Raw genomic sequence first — 18,786 nt, 5'->3', positions numbered from 1 at the left:
ACTTGGATGATATCCCAGTGCAGTGCAATATACGCACTGGCTGACAATTGGAGGAGATGGGGAGGATTAACCCCTTCCTCTCCTCCGCAGCGCCCGCCCTCAGCTTCGCAGCTGTGACCTGATTGCAGGATCGGGTCACAGTCGCATGACACTCGGCTCACTCTCGGGGCAGAGCCTGAGCCAGGGGTCATTAGCATATCGCATCTGATGCCATACGCTCGTGTGAGTCCAGCCTTACGCATACAAACCACTCGCACAAAAATCGCTGTGCTCGGGTATGCACGGTGCTCAGCCCAGTAGAAGCTGATTACAGTGTTTGAATGGCTTGGACTAAAGGTAATAACTGCGTGATCGGCTGTAGTGTGCACCAAACAAAACAAAAAAAAAAAAATCCCGCCCACAGAAGTGATCAATTTAAGGCTGGTTCAGATTTGAACACACACTGATCAAAACTACTACACAGTCATTACATGTCATGTTGATAATGGAGTTAGGGGCACTTTGCACACTACGACATCGCAGGTGCGATGTCGGTGGGGTCATGACGAAAGTGACGCACTTCCTGCATCGCTCTCGACATCGTAGTGTGTAAAGCCTAGATGATACGATTAACGAGCGCAAAAGCGTCGTAATCGTATCATCGGTGCAGCGTCGGTGAAAACCATAATTACCTTGCTGCGACGGTCCGATGTTGTTCCTCGTTCCTGCGGCAGCACACATCGCTGTGTGTGAAGCAGTTGGAGCGAGGAACATCTCCTACCTGCGTCCCAGCCGGCAATGCAGAAGGAAGGAGGTGGGCGGGATGTTTACATCCTGCTCATCTCCGCCCCTCCGCTGCTATTGGCCGCCTATCGCGTGACGTCGCTATGACGCCGCACGACCCGCCCCCTTAATAAGGAGGGGGATTGCCGGCCAGACCGACGTCGCAGGACAGGTGAGTGCATGTGATGCAGCCTTAGCGATAATGTTCGCTACGCCAGCTATCACCATGATATCCCATCTGCGACGGGGGCGGGGACTATCGCACTCGGCATCGCAGCATCGGCTTGCAATGTCGCAGCGTGCAAAGTGCCCCTTAGGATGTGTCACAAGAAATGTACCTACAGTTTAAATCAGATGTTTATGCTAAACATACATACATATCTATCTATCTATCTATCTATCTATCTATCTATCTATCTATCTATCTATCTATCTATCTATCTATCTATCTATCTATCTATCTATATATATATATATATATATATATATATACAGTGCCTACAAGTAGTATTCAACCCCCTGCAGATTTAGCAGGTTTACACATTCGGAATTAACTTGGCATTGTGACATTTGGACTGTAGATCAGCCTGGAAGTGTGAAATGCACTGCAGCAAAAAAGAATGTTATTTCTTTTTTTATTTTTTTTTTAAATTGTGAAAAGTTTATTCAGAGGGTCATTTATTATTCAACCCCTCAAACCACCAGAATTCTGTTTGGTTCCCCTAAAATATTAAGAAGTATTTCAGGCACAAAGAACAATGAGCTTCACATGTTTGGATTAATTATCTCTTTTTCCAGCCTTTTCTGACTAATTAAGACCCTCCCCAAACTTGTGAACAGCACTCATACTTGGTCAACATGGGAAAGACAAAGGAGCATTCCAAGGCCATCAGAGACAAGATCGTTGAGGGTCACAAGGCTGGCAAGGGGTACAAAACCCTTTCTAAGGAGTTGGGCCTACCTGTCTCCACTGTTGGGAGCATCATCCGGAAGTGGAAGGCTTATGGAACTACTGTTAGCCTTCCACGGCTTGGACAGCCTTTGAATGTTTCCACCTGTGCCGAGGCCAGGCTTGTCCGAAGAGTCAAGGCTAACCCAAGGACAAGGAAGGAGCTCCGGGAAGATCTCATGGCAGTGGGGACATTGGTTTCAGTCAATACCATAAGTAACGTACTCCACCGCAATGGTCTCCGTTCCAGATGAGCCCGTAAGGTACCTTTACTTTCAAAGCGTCATGTCAAGGCTCGTCTACAGTTTGCTCATGATCACTTGGAGGACTCTGAGACAGACTGGTTCAAGGTTCTCTGGTCTGATGAGACCAAGATCGAGATCTTTGGTGCCAACCACACACGAGATGTTTGGAGACTGGATGGCACTGCATACGACCCCAAGAATACCATCTCTACAGTCAAGCATGGTGGTGGCAGCATCATGCTGTGGGGCTGTTTCTCAGCCAAGGGGCCTGGCCATCTGGTCCGCATCCATGGGAAGATGGATAGCACGGCCTACCTGGAGATTTTGGCCAAGAACCTCCGCTCCTCCATCAAGGATCTTAAGATGGGTCGTCATTTCATCTTCTAACAAGACAACGACCCAAAGCACACAGCCAAGAAAACCAAGGCCAGGTTCAAGAGGGAAAAAATCAAGGTGTTGCAGTGGCCTAGTCAGTCTCCTGACCTTAACCCAATTGAAAACTTGTGGAAGGAGCTCAAGATTAAAGTCCACATGAGACACCCAAAGAACCTAGATAACTTGGAGAAGATCTGCATGGAGGAGTGGGCCAAGATAACTCCAGAGACCTGTGCCGGCCTGATCAGGTCTTATAAAAGACGATTATTAGCTGTAATTGCAAACAAGGGTTATTCCACAAAATATTAAACCTAGGGGTTGAATAATAATTGACCCACACTTTTATGTTGAAAATTTATTAAAATTTAACTGAGCAACATAACTTGTTGGTTTGTAAGATTTATGCATCTGTTAATAAATCCTGCTCTTGTTTGAAGTTTGCAGGCTCTAACTTATTTGCATCTTATCAAACCAGCTAAATCTGCAGGGGGTTGAATACTACTTGTAGGCACTGTATATCTATATATGTGTGTGTGTATTGTATTGAAGAAAAAAAAAATAGGGAGTGTTTGCAAATTATTATACTGACCCTTGGACTATTCCTTATCTTTCAGGGAAATTCACACTACCAGCATTAGTCTTTCTCTGACTGAATATTTTGTATTGAGGCATTTAATGACAATGTACAAAGATCATTGTGAAAGGAGGGGAAACCGTGTTATCAGCTGTGTATAAATTGTTCATAAGTCATTGTAATCCTGCCTCTGATGATAATGAGCCTGCTGAAAACTCTTCCTGAAAGGACAGGAAAGTTATGTCTAAAGTAGCCTCCAGTTGCCAGGGTGAAAAGATTTTTTTTTTTTTTTTTTTAAATACATATTGTAACATAAGAGAAAAATAAAAAAAAAATATATAGTAATTTTTTAACTTTTTTTTTTTTAAGAACCTGATTTAAAGGAAACCGATTATGTAAAAAAAAAACACTTATACTGCAGATATAGGTTTAATATGGAGGTTAATGGCGTTCTGAACCTGCCAGTTGCCCGCACTGACAGCCCCGCTACTGGGAGGAAATGAAATTTACGCCCCCCGGCAGCCTTTGGCTTTTAGTCATAGGTATGTGTATGGGGGGCGCAGGTTGACTGATTGTTGGGGAAGATTACGCATGTCTAATTTTGCACTTTAGATTAAATTGTTTTCCCGGGATGTTTCAGCCCGCGACTTTCTCATTGCAAACACAGGAGTTCTCAGCCAAGCAAACACTTCTCAAAGCATCGTTCGGCTTACAGCCATCTATTGTATATGGCCACTCTACTATTGGATTGTATTACAGAATTTTTAAGATCTGTTTACAGCATTAATGACCTGACTAAAGGTGCGACCTACACTCATGTCCGAAAGTGTTGGCCCCATTGATATTGTTCCAAAAAATAAGTATTTCTCCTGAAAAATGTTTGAAATTACAAATTATGTCATACACTTGTTTATTTTGTTTGTGTGTATTGAAACAACACAAAAAAAAAAGAAAAAAAAGGCAAATTAGACATCATTTGAAACAAAAACCCAGATATGGACTGGACAAAATTGTTGGGACTTTTCCAAAATTAGGGGTAAAGAACTTTATTTCAAGCATGTGATGCTCGTTCAAACTCCCCTGTGGCAAGTAACAGGTGTGGGCAATATGAAAATCACACCTGAAACCAGATAAAAAGGGGAGAAGTTCACAAAATCTTTACATTGTGTGTCTGTGTGTACCACACTAAGCATTGAACAGAAATAGGAGAGGAGAACTATATGAAGACTTGAGAACCAAGATTGTTGAAAAATATCAACAATCTCAAGACCAGAGGCAGAAAGAGGGGCCAGGGAATCTGAGACAAAGAAGCGAAGACTCAGTATACAATTCAGCCCCTTTTGCCATGCACGGTGACGATCCGCATTTACAGATCACTACTACACAACCTACCATGCGTCACCTGGATTGACACCCACAGTTTGCTATTACTTGTTTGGACTCCGTACACATTTCCAACAAGCAACCTGGTTTCTGCGAGTAGCTCTGTTCTGTCGGGAGTCGGTTGTTTTATTTACCACTGCTTCTTGCACTTTAGGAGTTAATGTCTCCTGGGGCAGTGGCTGGATTCTTAGTGAATCAGGTTTGCTAATCACCATTTTCAGCTGGCCCCCTCTTACTTAAGTCTGGGCAGCTTTCTGTACCATCGCCAAAGATAGTTTCTGCTTGCAGTTGCGAAATCCCAGCGTCCGTGGCATCCCTCTTTTTGGTAACCAGCTATTTGTTCTATGAGAGTTCCCTGGTGTGAATTAAGCCTATTTCACACATCAGTTTTTTGCCGTCAGTCACAATCCGTTTTCTCAACAGATCCGTCGCAGATTGTGGCTAAACTGATGCGACGGATCTGTTTTTCGACAGATCCGACTAGCTAGGGCTAAATAATAATTGGAGCATGCGCAATTAAATTAAAAAAAACAGAATCTGTCGCCTGATTCCGTCATTTGATGGATGACAACGGTTCCTGCACCCATAGGCTTCCATTCTACCAAATGACGGACGTTTTTCCGACGAACACAAAAAACGTCACTGTAGAAGTCGTCTCTGTCCGACGGACAAACATTTTTTGACGGATCCGTTGAACTACAGATGAAACGTGAGGTCATCCGTCGCTAATACAAGTCGATGAGAAAAAAAACGTATCCAGCAGCATCAGTCGCCGGATCAAAATTTGACGGATTGTGACTGATGGCAAAAACTGATGTGTGAAGGGGTCCTTACTCCTTCCCCTTTTGGTTTATTCTCTTTGGTGTCGTTTTGTCTCTCCTCTGTGGTTATTTGCGGTGTGTGTTTCAGTTTTATCCCCTTGTCTGTGTCTTGGGTAGGTTGTTACTTTGTGTCCATCCCATCCCAAGATTGGGGTACGGGGGGAGGTATTAGGACAGGGCCGAACAGGAGACAGGGACAGGGTGGGGACCTGGACCTCCTACAATCAAGGGTATCTCCAGGGTCAGGGTGAGCGCAGGGCCCACAGTCTTAGGGTCCGCTTAACACTCCTTGACACCTGTGCACCGAAACCTAATTATTAGAAAACGTCAAATGATAATTAAAAGAGAACAACAGAGTGGATTTCTTCACCAAAGTCGTCAATCTAATCAGTATGACAGCGCTATTACAGCCATGTCTTTACTTTGTAAGGCCCCTTTCACACGTCAGTGATTCTGGGACGTTTGTGCTTTTTTTAAAACGTACCAGAATCACTGACATATGCAGACCCATTATAATGAATGGGTCTGCTCACACGTCAGTGATTTTTCACTGCACGTGTCTCCGTGCGGAGTACCCGCGTGTGCGTGATTGCCGCACGGAGACATGTCCATTTTTTTCTGGCATCACTGATGTCCCACGGACCACGCAGTGGTGTGGTCCGTGAAACATGTGCCAGAAAAAACGTGCTTTTAAAATAAAAAACATTTTAACTCACCCGGCGTCCAGCGATGTCCTCTGCAGCCCGTTCTCCCTGCTGCTTCTGAGCCGGCCCATTATTGTCGCGCATATTCATTATGCGCGACACAGCCGACCCGGAAGCAGCTGCTGCGGGGGTCACCGCCGGCCAGATGCTGCACCGCGGGAGCGATCAGCACCATGGACAGCGGGAGCGGGCACAGGTGAGTTGTTTTCTAAGTGCAATCACGGGCCACGGAGACCGGAGCCCGGATTGCACTTAGACAACCCACGTGTGCCGTGAATCACGGCACACGCAGGGACATGTGCGTGTTTTACACGCCAGTGAAAAACGTCACTGTTTTTCACTGACGTGTGAAACGGGCCTTACTAACGGGTTCTCTTTAAATAAGACTATAATTTCGGTGCAAATTTTGCCAAATTTTAATAGAACATGCAAATTTTTGCACTAAAATGTCACAAATAAAAAAAAAGTCAGCAATTCCCACAAAAAAAAGAAGTGCCTTTTAAAAATTAAATGATGAATCGGGTCCCAAATGTAGCAAACCTTATTGCAGATAATGCCTGGTATCCCTGATTTTAAAGGACTATGTTGCTGAAGGATTAAAGACAGCAAACCTGTATGTAATATGATCTGTGCAGGACACAATGGCAGGACTGTGAACGTGCAGCTCCACGCGACCTCACAGGAAACCGGAGAGCGGCAGATCCCTGACAGATTCCCCAGCTCTGTGCTGTCCTCTGCACACACAGTATTGATAATATCACCTATATGTCAACTTTCTATATTAACCCTTCATTGGGTACACGAGAAATCTTCATGAAAAAAGGAAAAATAGGAAACAAAATGCTGAAAATGCGGCTTAAGCCAATTCTTAATATGCCATTCCTGCTGCCAGCTGTGGGATTAGGAGTCTTTACAAATATATTGTGGTCTACTAAATATTTATATCTATTGCAGACAACAGAGACAATAGCACAAGAGAGAGAGACAGTCCTGACATCACACCCCTGGACGGATACAAGGGTACCCAGAGGGGTAACAGAAGCCTAAGGGCGGCGTCACACGGTACGATCTATCGTACCCGACCCCGTCGTTTGTGTGTCACGGGCAATTTGTTATCCGTGTCGCACACAGTCGGTCACCCCTGTCGCACGTACTTACCTCCCGAACGACCTCGCTGTGGGCGGCGAACATCCTCTTCCTGAAGGGGGAGGGACTTTCGGCGTCACAGCGACGTCACACAGCGGCCACCGAATAGAAGTGGAGGGGCGGAGATGAGCGGGACGTAACATCCCACCCACTTCCTTCATTCCTCATTGCCGGCGGGACGCAGGTAAGCTGTGTTCGTCGTTCCCGGGGTGTCACACGGAGCGGTGTGTGCTGCCTCAGGAACGACAAACAACCTGCATCCAGGAATGTGACCGATATTTTGAAAATGAACGACGTGTCAACGAGCAACGATAAGGTGAGTACTTTTGCTCATTAACAGTCGCTCGGAGCTGTCCCACGCTACGATATGTCAAACAATGCCGGATGTGCGTCACGGAATCCGTGACGCCCGATATATCGTAGCGTGTAACAGGGCCTTTAGGCTGGGTTTACACACCCACAGTGGCAGACCACAGTCTTGTCCATATCTGAAAAATATGAACACTTTTAGGATGGAGGCCACATAGTGCCCAATATGACTTCGTCGGCTTCATAGAAGTGAATGTCTGTCGGGAATCAATTGGGGTTTCCGTTAAAATCATGTTTTTAGGGATTCTGATAGAAACCTCCAGGTAGTGCTCAGCGGACAGCACTGTATGTGTGTGGATCTATAGTACTGGATCCTATACTGAAGAGCGTGGCTAGGAGCAGGAACAGGACTCTGAGGCAATTATGGCAAATCCAAAAGATTTAATGATTTATTTTTCTACAAAAAAACCCTCAAACTTAAATAATTATTCTTGCACTAAAAGTGTATTTCTTGTATAACGAGGGGTATACTTTATTGGACTATGCCAATTTAAAAGGGTTGACCACTACTTGGACAATCCATTCTTAAACACTGTATTAAACCATAAAGTAAAAATAAGGCTATGCTCACACAGGGCGTTTTTGCTGTGTTATTTTTGTTATTTTCCTGCAACAAAACCTTATCTTGTTGCAGGAAGCCTCCTGGTAATTTTTATGCGTTTTTTGGTGCAGTTTTTATGGCGTTTTTGCAGCATTTTTTACACAACCTCAGGTAGTGATGGCCGAACCAAGTCCAGACCCACGGGGCTTCAAAAGTACCAGAGTGTCGGGCCCGAGATTGATCTGGATCTGGCACTCAGATAATAAAAAAATAAATATAGTAAAAATAAAGAAAAAATAAAAAAAAAAGCAAACACGCTATACTTACTAGTCTCCAGCGCAGCTGTACCTGCTCCAGTAGGTCCTACTCCTCCTTGTACTTCCAAGCTGGATTCGTTGTGGGACCTCATGTGGATTACGTCGGACATGCAGGGGTGTTTTGGGGGCTAATAAAGGGGTGAAAGAGGGTGTGTTTTGGTATTTTATTTTAAATAAACTTTTTTTGTGTTTCTGTTTATTTACTTTCCCTTACAGATTAGTAATGGGGGTCTCATAGATACCTCTCATTACTAATCTAGGGCGCTGTGAGCTGCGATCAACCCCTTGATAGTTCAATTGGTACAGCAACAGGGCAATCGGGAAGAGTCGGGGTAAAGTTCTGTGCTGGGATTGTTGTATCTAATGGGTGCGACAATCCTGGGCAGCTGCAAGATGCTATTTTTAGGCTAGGGGGCCCAATAAGCATGGGTCTCTCTAATCTGAGAACTCCAGCCCCCAGCTGTCAGGGCTTTATCTAGGCTGGTTATCAAAATTGGGGAAACCGCATGCCGATTTAAAATTATTTATTTAAATAATTTAAAAAAAAAAAGCCGCATGCGGTTCCTCTTATTTGAATACACAGCCAAGATACGGTAAGCACACAGCTGAGGGCTGCAGCCTGTAGCCGTAGGCTTTATCTGTGCTGGGTATCATAATATGGGGGGATCCTATGCCAATTTTTTAAATTTATTTATTTTTATACCACGATTAGACAAGCATTGCATCTGTGATTGGAAGCCGTCAGCCACTCTGTCACTCAGGGTGGGGGCACATCTGACTGCAACCAATCACAGACGCCGGTGGGCGGGGAAAGCGGTAAATATGCATGAGTAATGAGCATCCCCGGAAGTGAGATGCCAGGAGTACAGACACTTCGGAACAGAAAAATAAATTAAGTCCTGGATTACCCCTTTAAATTAATGAAGTATCTTGGATTAAAAGAAACATTAAAAATAGCAAACTCCTAAAAGGCTTCCTTGTTTTCCCATGATGGCACAAAGCAAACAACTCTCGCTTGGTGCGGTTATATCTTGTGTGAATGAAGGCTTGCTATAATGCTGCGGATGTTCACAATCTGTATTTCCAAATAGATTTCCAAATGTTTTTAAGACAGGGTTAAAGCTGTTGGATGGCAAATAAAGAGAACCAGTTAGGTGGAAATACACTGGGAAACAATAAGCAACTTCAGTCTGTGCTGTTTAGAAAGTCAAGTCACAGCCGCAGAGCAAGAAACTTGGCAGCAAAAAGCAATTTCCTTCCAGGCACTAAAATATCATAACAAAAAAGAGCAAACCCCAAACCTGTGTCTCGACAGAGACAAACAACAGAGCAAATGTATAGAAAAGTCCTGTCTTTACCTAACGTTTCAATATAATTTTTATAGTCCTACATAATACGCAGACAGCACGGAGTGGCCGCCGCTGTATAAAGCCACGAGTACTCTGCCGTTTAGTTTACCGTAACGGTCACAGCTTTAACAATGTCCAATCTTCTTGGCAGGGTCAAACAATCATCAGGAAAGAGATGCTCAAGATGAAAATTAAGTATTAATACTCCTACTTTTTCCACCTACACGTCAATTTTCCTCTAAAGGACGCTTTACACACTGCGATATCGGTACCGATATCTCCAGCATGCGTACCCGACCCCATCGGTTGTGCGACACGGGCAAATCTCTGCCCGTGTCGCACAACATCGCCCGGACCCGTCACACTACTTACCTTCCCTGCGACGTCACTGTGACCGGCGAACCGCCTCCTTTCTAAGGGGGCAGTTCAGTCAGCGTCACAGCGACATCACAGCAGCGTCACTGAACCGCCGCCCAATAGAAGCGGAGGGACGGAGATGAGTGGGATGAACATCCCGCACACCTCCTTCCTTCCGCATTGTGGCCGGGAGGCAGGTAAGGTGACGTCCCTCGTTCCTGCGGTGTCACACGGAGCGATGTGTGCTGCCGCAGGAACGAGGAACAACTTCGTTACTACTGCAGTAACGATATTTGAGAATGGACCCCCATGTCACCGATGAGCGATTTTGCACGTTTTTGCGACGATGCAAAATCGCTCATAGGTGTCACACGCAACGGCATCGCTAATGCGGCCGGATGTGCGTCACCAATTCCGTGGCGTGTAAAGCCCGCTTAAGGCCTAAGACACACGGCATGAAAATAGGAGCGAGTGGAATGCGATAAAACATCGCATTCCACTTCGACCAATATTACTCGATGTGCCAGCACCCATGAGCGATTATTTTCTCAGCCCTAATATGACCGAGAAAACAGTTGCAGCATGCTGCAGGTGCAATGCGATCCTTGTTTCTCTCGCACCCATTCAAGTATATTGAGCGACATAAAAAAAAAATCGCACTGCACTTGCAGTACACCAGTGTACCGCGAGTGCAGGGCTAGAATGGCAATAGCTGTGCTGCCAGCATGAGCCGAGTATCGTGCGAGGATCGCAGTAGTCCCCCGTGTGGCCACGGCCTAAACGAGAAACATTGTCTACCCCAGAAAAAGAGTATCAATTTTGCCTAGTTTTCTTCTTTCATGTTTCTCTTATTTTCCATCAATGCCCGATACTTGTACAAAACACAATCCATACCTGGTCATGGTTGTTATGTGTCACTTCTAATGATTTCACAATGAATAGTTAAAACAAAAAAATGAATTTGTCTATTGCATCTGCCCCATATCAAATAATGAGGACTCGAGTCATCAAGCTGTTTTCTTCAGAAATCTGGAATAAGACTCCTTGAAATGTTGCAAAACTTTTGGGACTTTTGCCATTTTTACACCATCCCCAGCCAGCTCTTTCCTATGGAAATGGGGTGGAATGGGGTGGAATGGGGTGTTGTGAACGCCCCACATGACAAATTCATCATAATTTACACCACAAAAGTGGAGTAAATTACACAGGGACATACTCCAGCCTCTGGCGGGGAGCATGCCATGTTTAAGATGTGCCACAGTTATTTTAGAGGTTTAAGTCTCTTAAAGAATTTGGTACACCTTACTTTGGCACTGCTTTCATTAAGATGGATGTATTAAAAAAAAAAAAAAAATCGGTCTAAGGCTGAGTTGACATGTCCTGTATTCATCCATAAGAACGGATCCTGCAGAGATCCGTTGGTATCCGTTTTTTTAACATTGGAGTCTATGGAGGACGGATCCGTTAATATGTTGCTATTTATTCTCCATTTGTAATGGATACTCTAAGAAAAAAACTGATCCGTTACAAAAGCAAGGAAAACGGATGAATAACTAGCAATCCATTCTCCAGAGACTCCAGTGTTAAAAAAAACTGATCCGTCAGACATCAGTTATTTAAAAACGGTTAAAAAGTTGTGTTTGCGGAACTTTTTCCCAACTGAGCTCTGCAGGATCCATCCTAACGGATGATTACAGGACATGTGATCTCAACCTTAATATATCAGGGCCTCAGGGTGTGATGCACCAAGCACCAGAAACCTAGTGCTATGTAGTTACACAAACGTTTTGCAATGTTGGCAGATTTTACAGCAGTTTCACCAACTTTTGGAAAAGAGAGAGAGCTTAGTGTTGGGGGAATGATTTAGCTAATCTTCAAAGATTCAATGCTACAACATTTTTCCAACAATAGTGTCGGAGGCCTAAAACACACGTCCTTGATAACCACGCACATGTAATACGGGCCGTTTTTCATGTCCATAATCCCTTTTTTTTGGTCCGTAAATAACACACGTGTGGTGGCTGTGTGTCCGGCGTATGGTAACCACGTGTGCGTGTGGCATGGCCGTGTGTGCGTGTGAAACTTAACTGACGTGTGTGTGTGTTGTCCATCCAGCGGTGGCCGCGAGTAACCTCAGTGACAGCTCAGCTCAGCTGATCACGCGGCTCTCTTCATTTGCTGTGTGGAGCTGACCGGAGCGGCGGTGTCTTCTGCAGCTCCGGTCACCTCCATGCAGGAGAGCTGGAAGCGACGCTGGACCATCCTGGATTACGACGGACATGGAGGGCTTTTTCAGGCTTATTAAAGTGGTGAACCAGGGTATATGTTAGTGTTTTTTATTTCTAATAAAGGATTTTTCGTGTGTGTGTGTGTTTATTTACTGTAATTTACAGATCAATCATGGAAGGTATCTCGGGGAGACGCATTACATGATTAATCTAGGATTTAGTGGCAGCTATGGGCTGCCAATAACTCCTTATTACCCCGATTTGCCAACGCACCAGAGCAAATCAGGAAGAGCCGGGTACAGTCCCAGAACTGTCGCATCTAATGTATGCGGCCATTCTGGGCGGCTGCTGCCTGATATTGTTAGGCTGGGGGGCTCCCCATAACGTGGAGCTCCCCATCCTGAGAATACCAGCCTTGTGTCCAAACTTTAGGTCTGTACTGTATATACTGGCTGGGTCATTCCTCCTATGCCAGCTATAGCTTATTTTATTTGGTCTGGTGTCCTAGACTTTCTGGTACTTTTAGTTATATTCGCTTTGTGTGATTGTGGAGTTTACCCCATTTGTTTTTTGTAGTTTCCTTCCTGCTCTTGTTTTTCTCCTGATTTTCTTATTGTCCTATCCTGAGTATGTGTGTGTGTGTGTGTGTGTGTGTGTGTGTGTCTGTAGTGTGTCAAGAGTTTGTTTTCCCTTCTCTGTCTACATCTGTGCTTAACCCCTTCACAACCAAAGATGTTCTGGTACGTCCTTGGTCGTGTCTGTCCAGTTACTGCAAGCTCCCATGGCAGACATGTGAGGCTAACAGGCACAGGGTGGATCTCAGATCCACTTGTGCCTTTAACCCCTTAGATCACCCTGTCAAACTCAACAGCGTGATCTACTGCGCTCCCCGCCGCCATTGGTGGCCCTATGACACAATCACGGGACGCCAATGGGTTGTCATAGCAGTGCAGGATCAGATGACGACCCCTGTCGCTGCCTTAACTGACTTCCTGAGAATGCTGACAGAGTGCCGGCACTCGGGAACACAGCATTTCTGCTGATCAGAGTGATGCTTCAGCTCTGATGATCGCTCTGATGCTTCAGTCCTAGGGGAACTAGTTAAAGCAATTAAAAAAGTTGAGAAAAAAAAAAGTTTTAGAAAAAATATTAAAAAATAAAAAAGGTCCTAAAAGTTCAAATCAACCCCCTTTTGCCCCATTGAAAATAAAGCAAAAAATATACACATATTTGGTATCACTGTGTTCAGAAATGCTCGATCTATCAAAATATGAACTCAATCTGATTGGTACATGGCGAAGCGAGAAAAAAAAAATCCAAATGCCTAAATTATGTTTTATTGGTCGCTGCAACATTCCACTAAAATGCAATAACAGGTAACCAAAAGGTTGCACCTACACAAATGTGGTATGATATAATTATAAACGTCATCTCAAGACACAAAAAAAGAAGCGTCACTGAGCCCCAGACTCAAACTATACATGTTTGGTACCTACAAACCCGTACTCACTTGGGGTATTATAATGTCAGGTCAGTTTTTTGAAATAATGAACATGATAAATATAACACCCAAGAAACCATGTTTTTTTTTTTGCAATTTTACCTCACTTGGAAATTTCCAGTTTTCAGGTACAATATGACGCAGAATGAATGGTGTCGTGCAAAAGGCAAACCATCCCGCAAAAAACAAGCCCCCGTATGACCATAGTGACAGAAAAATAAAATTTATGGTTCTTGAAAGAAGGGGAGGAAAAAACAAAAAAAAACAAAACAGAAAGTCGCACGGGGTGAAGGAATTAACATCACACTCAGGCCCCGTCCTTCCTTGGTGGAAGGGGGAGGGGGAAATAAGACTAGATCCGGTCAGGAGCAGGGCAAGGAACGTGACTCAGGCGTCTCCACCATTAGCAGTATCCCCAAGATTAGGGATAGCAGTGGGCCAACTAGTGTGAGGGACAGCATAGGGGCCCCTATCCCTTGCAATCCATCAAGTCACATAGTGACACAAAGAGAAACATCCTCTAAAAGATAATAAACCATGCAGTGCTTTTTTGTTTGTTTTGGGTGGTAGAATGCCAATACATTAGAATCTGTCTTGAGACTTGTACTGAGGGAAATCTTCCTAAAGTATACCTCTGATGAGAGGCTAAATGAGTGTGAACACAGCCCAGGACGCATCATCTCTTTTAGCATAACCTCTAAAACGCATTACCAGCTTCACAATGCCCGATGATGCTTTTGTTTTCTGTAACGATCAGTATACTTAAAATACACAAGTCAATCTTGATGAATTTTTACAGCTTTCTACTAAATAATTCAGAGAGCTGGCAGGTCCTAAAACGCCATTATACAGTATATTACATGCGGCAGGACTGGCAGGAGAAATGCATTGTGTTTTAGGATACGGACCAATGCTGGAGGCAGCTTTATACAAAAGATTGACAACCTGCTTTTATTTAGATAAGAACATATTCTTCTGAAACAATGTATACGGGTTTTCTTAAAAAATGTAACCAAAGCTTCTGTTTGATATAACAACATACGCAGTACTTACCTACCTTTGCCCCTGCTGCTGCACCACCGACTCCGCTGCTCCCAACCGGTATTTTTTGACAGGGATCCAGCTGTGACGTCTCATACCCAACACCCGCGCAATCAATCACTGGGCTCAGGGTTCTTGTACTCTCTACCTTAACATCACCCTTGGCCACTATGGGTACATGTTGTAGATGTCAAAACTGCACCCATATAAACAAACAGTTGGGAGCCACGGAAAAGTGGCACTGGAGCCGTAAGGGCACTGGGAGTAATGCTTCTTTTGTTATGCTTAAGTAAAAGCAGGCCTGGCCACCTTGTGTTAATGAAAATGGACAAGCCTTTCAATAATATTGATATAGCCGTCTTCCAATAACCATAAAAACCTCTGTGCCCCCCCCCGATTGAGTAAGCCATAGTGACTTTTAAATCAGTGAGAGTAAAAATGCCCCCAATGTCAGCAATGGCTCCGATACTTCCTAAATACCAGCCTACAGTTAGTGCTAATCGATTTGCATGGCCGGGTCCATCTGCCATGACAGTGTTCTGTGGCCGGTGAATGTGACGTGTGAGAGCATCCTTTTACCTGATGGCATTCCTGGCTCTTCTTTTGACTAACCGGCGTGGCATGAAGTCACTTCAGCATCACGCTGCAACAAGATTCTTGCAGCTCCAGTCCAACAGCCACAGAGTGCCGACGCAGCCGATGGACTGGGCTGTGAGAATCGATTCACACAAACTTCCTTCAATCTTTAACATTACAAAGTGAAGTTTTTATTGAAAGAATTAGTGTAGAAATACCAAGATGTCAGAATGTGGACCTGGCAAATCAACCTATGTGTGCGGCAGCAATCCACAATCCCACTCTCCCCAGTCCCTGCCCTCCTGAGCCTCTGCCACCCCACACGTGGAATGGTGCCAAGTCAGGAAAGATGAAGACAATATCTGTCATTACATATCCAACAAGTGGGGTCAATCTGCTTTCCTGGTATCTCCATATGGGCTAAATGGACATTTTAGTCATCCTCATGGTCCAGGGCCTCCCCTTAATGTAAGCACCAAACTGCACTATCATTGTGTGAGGATGACTGGGCAGAGTGTGAAGAGTGGAAACACCACTGATATACAAGTCATGTCAGACTCTCCATGTATGAATATGGCAGAGTACATCCAGCTTATCATGTGGTAATGTTTGCCCTTCACATGTTCCTAATGGAGCGCATGAAAGGCAAAAACTCTACAGGGACCAGTCTATAAAAAGACTACATCACAACCACTGACAAAAAGCATGAAACAATTAGCGATTCCATTTCTTTTCATGGTGACTGGTATGAGGCTGTGTGCGAACTAAAACAACACAAGCATTGTGTGACAGTCCAGGCATTAAAAAGGATTTCAAGGGCAAGAGAATCTGTCAGCACGACTCTGTAATATAAAGACATGGTGCTGTAATACTGATTAAATTGATACCTTTGGTGAATAAATCCAATTTCTTGTTCTTCAATCACCATTTCAAGTTTCTTGCTAGTTAGATTTTGGTTTAGTGGGGCCGGACTGTACACTGGGTTTTCTCCTCCCTGTCTGTGATTCCCCGACCCTCTACCAGCTTCCATCATGGAGTGTGAAGGTGTAAAAATCTAAGCTTTCTCCTATCTGATGTATATTGCTAATGTAGGGGGTGTCCTCTCTGAGTACTTCTATTGATTAAAACTATTAAAATAGGTTACTACTAGCTACATAGTAAGATAGCTTGCTCACATCCACATTTGTTTCAGTTGAGCACGCATGTTTCTTGAATGGAGATAAGAGAATAAGCCGCTGTCAGACATGTCTGGTGGTGGCTTTTCCCCTGAGCAATAAGAGGCATGCATGGTTGAGATGCCGCATATGTATATTGGATGGGACGCTTCGATATTGGTGGGGTTGTCCAACATTAGCTTAATGTGTACACTAACCTTTTAGGCCAACCAAAAGGAAGTGGATCAGTACATACCTGATAGATAGCTTCATCACAAGCGTGCTGGAGGCCTAAATTCAGCATGGTGTTCTGCAGAGTGCGCCCCATGTAGAATTCCAGAGAGAGGTAATAAATACGCTGCAGGGATAGAAACAAATGCGGTTTACAACATATACACTACTAATTAATGCGTACATATGCCAAGCATCCATAATGTGAGAGAACGTTTGCAATGCTTTAGAAGCTCAGATTTCATTTAGGTGATAGTGCTCCAAATACTTAGTACATAAATTAAAATTAAGTCCTTAATATCTTCGAGCACTTCCTGACCTTGAGGACAGTTGTCGGGGATGGGGGGTACAATCATTACATCCAACTTTATGTTTGTGTCTCAAGGTTGTATGTCTATTCTACCCAATAGAAAGTAGGCAGAGAACCTTTATATAAATGACAATGACCAACAACAAGAGCTAAGTGTAAAACGTGCCGGAAATATGAAAACAAAGACACAGAGCTGACTGCAGGTCTATTGTAAGAACCTTTGGAAAAGCGTTCGGAGCTGAGGAGGACAATTAGGGACAATTGTCTGTCAGATGCCATGTTCAAGTTCTATTTCTTAAACCTGAAGTACGTGAGATACCATAGGGTACAACTAAAGTTCTGCAACCGATGTAGTTTGGACGGACCACCTGTACCTCAAGGAAAACACTGCTATCCGGTCATGGAGATCACATGTAACAACAGAAAAAGGAGGGGAAAGCCAGGATGTAAGTTTATCTTATGACTGGATGATGGAGGTGGCACATTTTCATGGCAAAGGGCTAGTTCAGATGAACATATTATATCGACATGTGGGCAATGAACTGAACAGAGAACACATGCACCCATTGTAGCCGATGTGCCAGTGCACATGGCTGATTTTCCACATGGATAAGGCCAATTTCACACTGCGTTTTGCCTTACGTTTAGTGGTCCCATCGGGGCATCCGTCCGAACTGCCCCTCCCCCACCCCGCAAAGCATGTTTCGGACGCATGCGCCGACAAGGCCATTGACCATAATGGAGCAGGCTCCGTTAGCGTGTGCTCTGTTTTGTACCATTTTCGGGCACATACGTTTTCTGCAGTCGTACACCAAAACGTAGTCATCTACATTTTGGTGTACGCCTACAGAAAACGTGGGGGAGGGGCAGTTCGGACAGATGTCCTGACGGGACCACTAAACGTAAGGCAAAACGCAGTGTGAAAGTAGCCTAAATAGTCTGCATGGAAAACCATCAGGTCTGCGTGTGCACTCGTCCGATGAGCCCACGAAGCCACAATTTACAGATGTGACTACCTCAAGTTTCTGTAGGACCGTCTGAACCTGGCCAAAAGCTGCATATTGTGGCTGGGAATTAAACAACCGTCAATTGGTAATATGTACCACGCAGCAGTCTGTATAAATGGACCTTTAGCCGTTGTTGTTCCGACAAAACTATATTAGACAGGAAAAATTGTAATATTTTTTCTCTTTCCCGTTGGAAAGTTATTGTTCTGTGTACAGGCTAGCATGAGCTGGTGACGTTTTCTCATTTGGACCACGTAAACATTTCCTTTTTCATCCCGCAAACATCATGTTTCATTGTTGAATTCTATTTGAGGTTCTAATTAAGTAAAACCAACGACAGAAAAAATACATGACTTTCTGCCGGCTCAGCAAACCAAAAATAGCTCAAGATTTTATTTTTATTAGTGGGGACACGGTCGGTATTTTAAAACAGAATTGAGTCCAATTTACTGAAGACGTACAAATCTTTCCATCCTACTATTTCTCACCTTACAGATACTGGTCCAAAATACTAACCATAATACCCACGTGCAAACTAGGCCCAATAGTCAGTAACCCAGGAAGAAAATGACATGTTTAACTGCTGATCACTCAAAACAACCTTTATCACAATCAGCTTAGATATTATCTAACAAGTTCACGATCAGCCATACACATCACATATCTGATCTCTGTGCTCACACAGGGCATACAATTTTAATTCTATAAAGCAAATATTCCTATGGCCAAGGCTTATCCCTAGGGCCCAAGGTTTGGAGATTTGAAAATCCAACCTGGCTGATCCTGCTTTGTCATCAGATGTCAGGGTACTGTACAAATTATCTTTTTTTCTAATGAGGCTGGGGC

General features: G+C 44.1%; 1 protein-coding gene across 1 annotated transcript in view; it reads right to left on the bottom strand.

The window, feature by feature from the left end:
* Positions 1–18,786, bottom strand: part of PYGB (glycogen phosphorylase B) — a 153,262-nt gene that overhangs the window by 95,417 nt on the left and 39,059 nt on the right. The window contains exon 2 of the mRNA XM_075339420.1: positions 16,649–16,750. Within this exon, the coding sequence (XP_075195535.1) occupies positions 16,649–16,750 (102 nt within the window). The remainder of the gene's footprint in view (positions 1–16,648; positions 16,751–18,786) is intronic.

This window comes from Anomaloglossus baeobatrachus, chromosome 3, assembly GCF_048569485.1.
Source record: "Anomaloglossus baeobatrachus isolate aAnoBae1 chromosome 3, aAnoBae1.hap1, whole genome shotgun sequence".
Classification (NCBI taxonomy): domain Eukaryota; kingdom Metazoa; phylum Chordata; class Amphibia; order Anura; family Aromobatidae; genus Anomaloglossus; species Anomaloglossus baeobatrachus.
The sequence above is the reverse complement of the archived record's forward strand: the minus strand, read 5'-3'. Positions and strand labels throughout refer to the sequence as shown.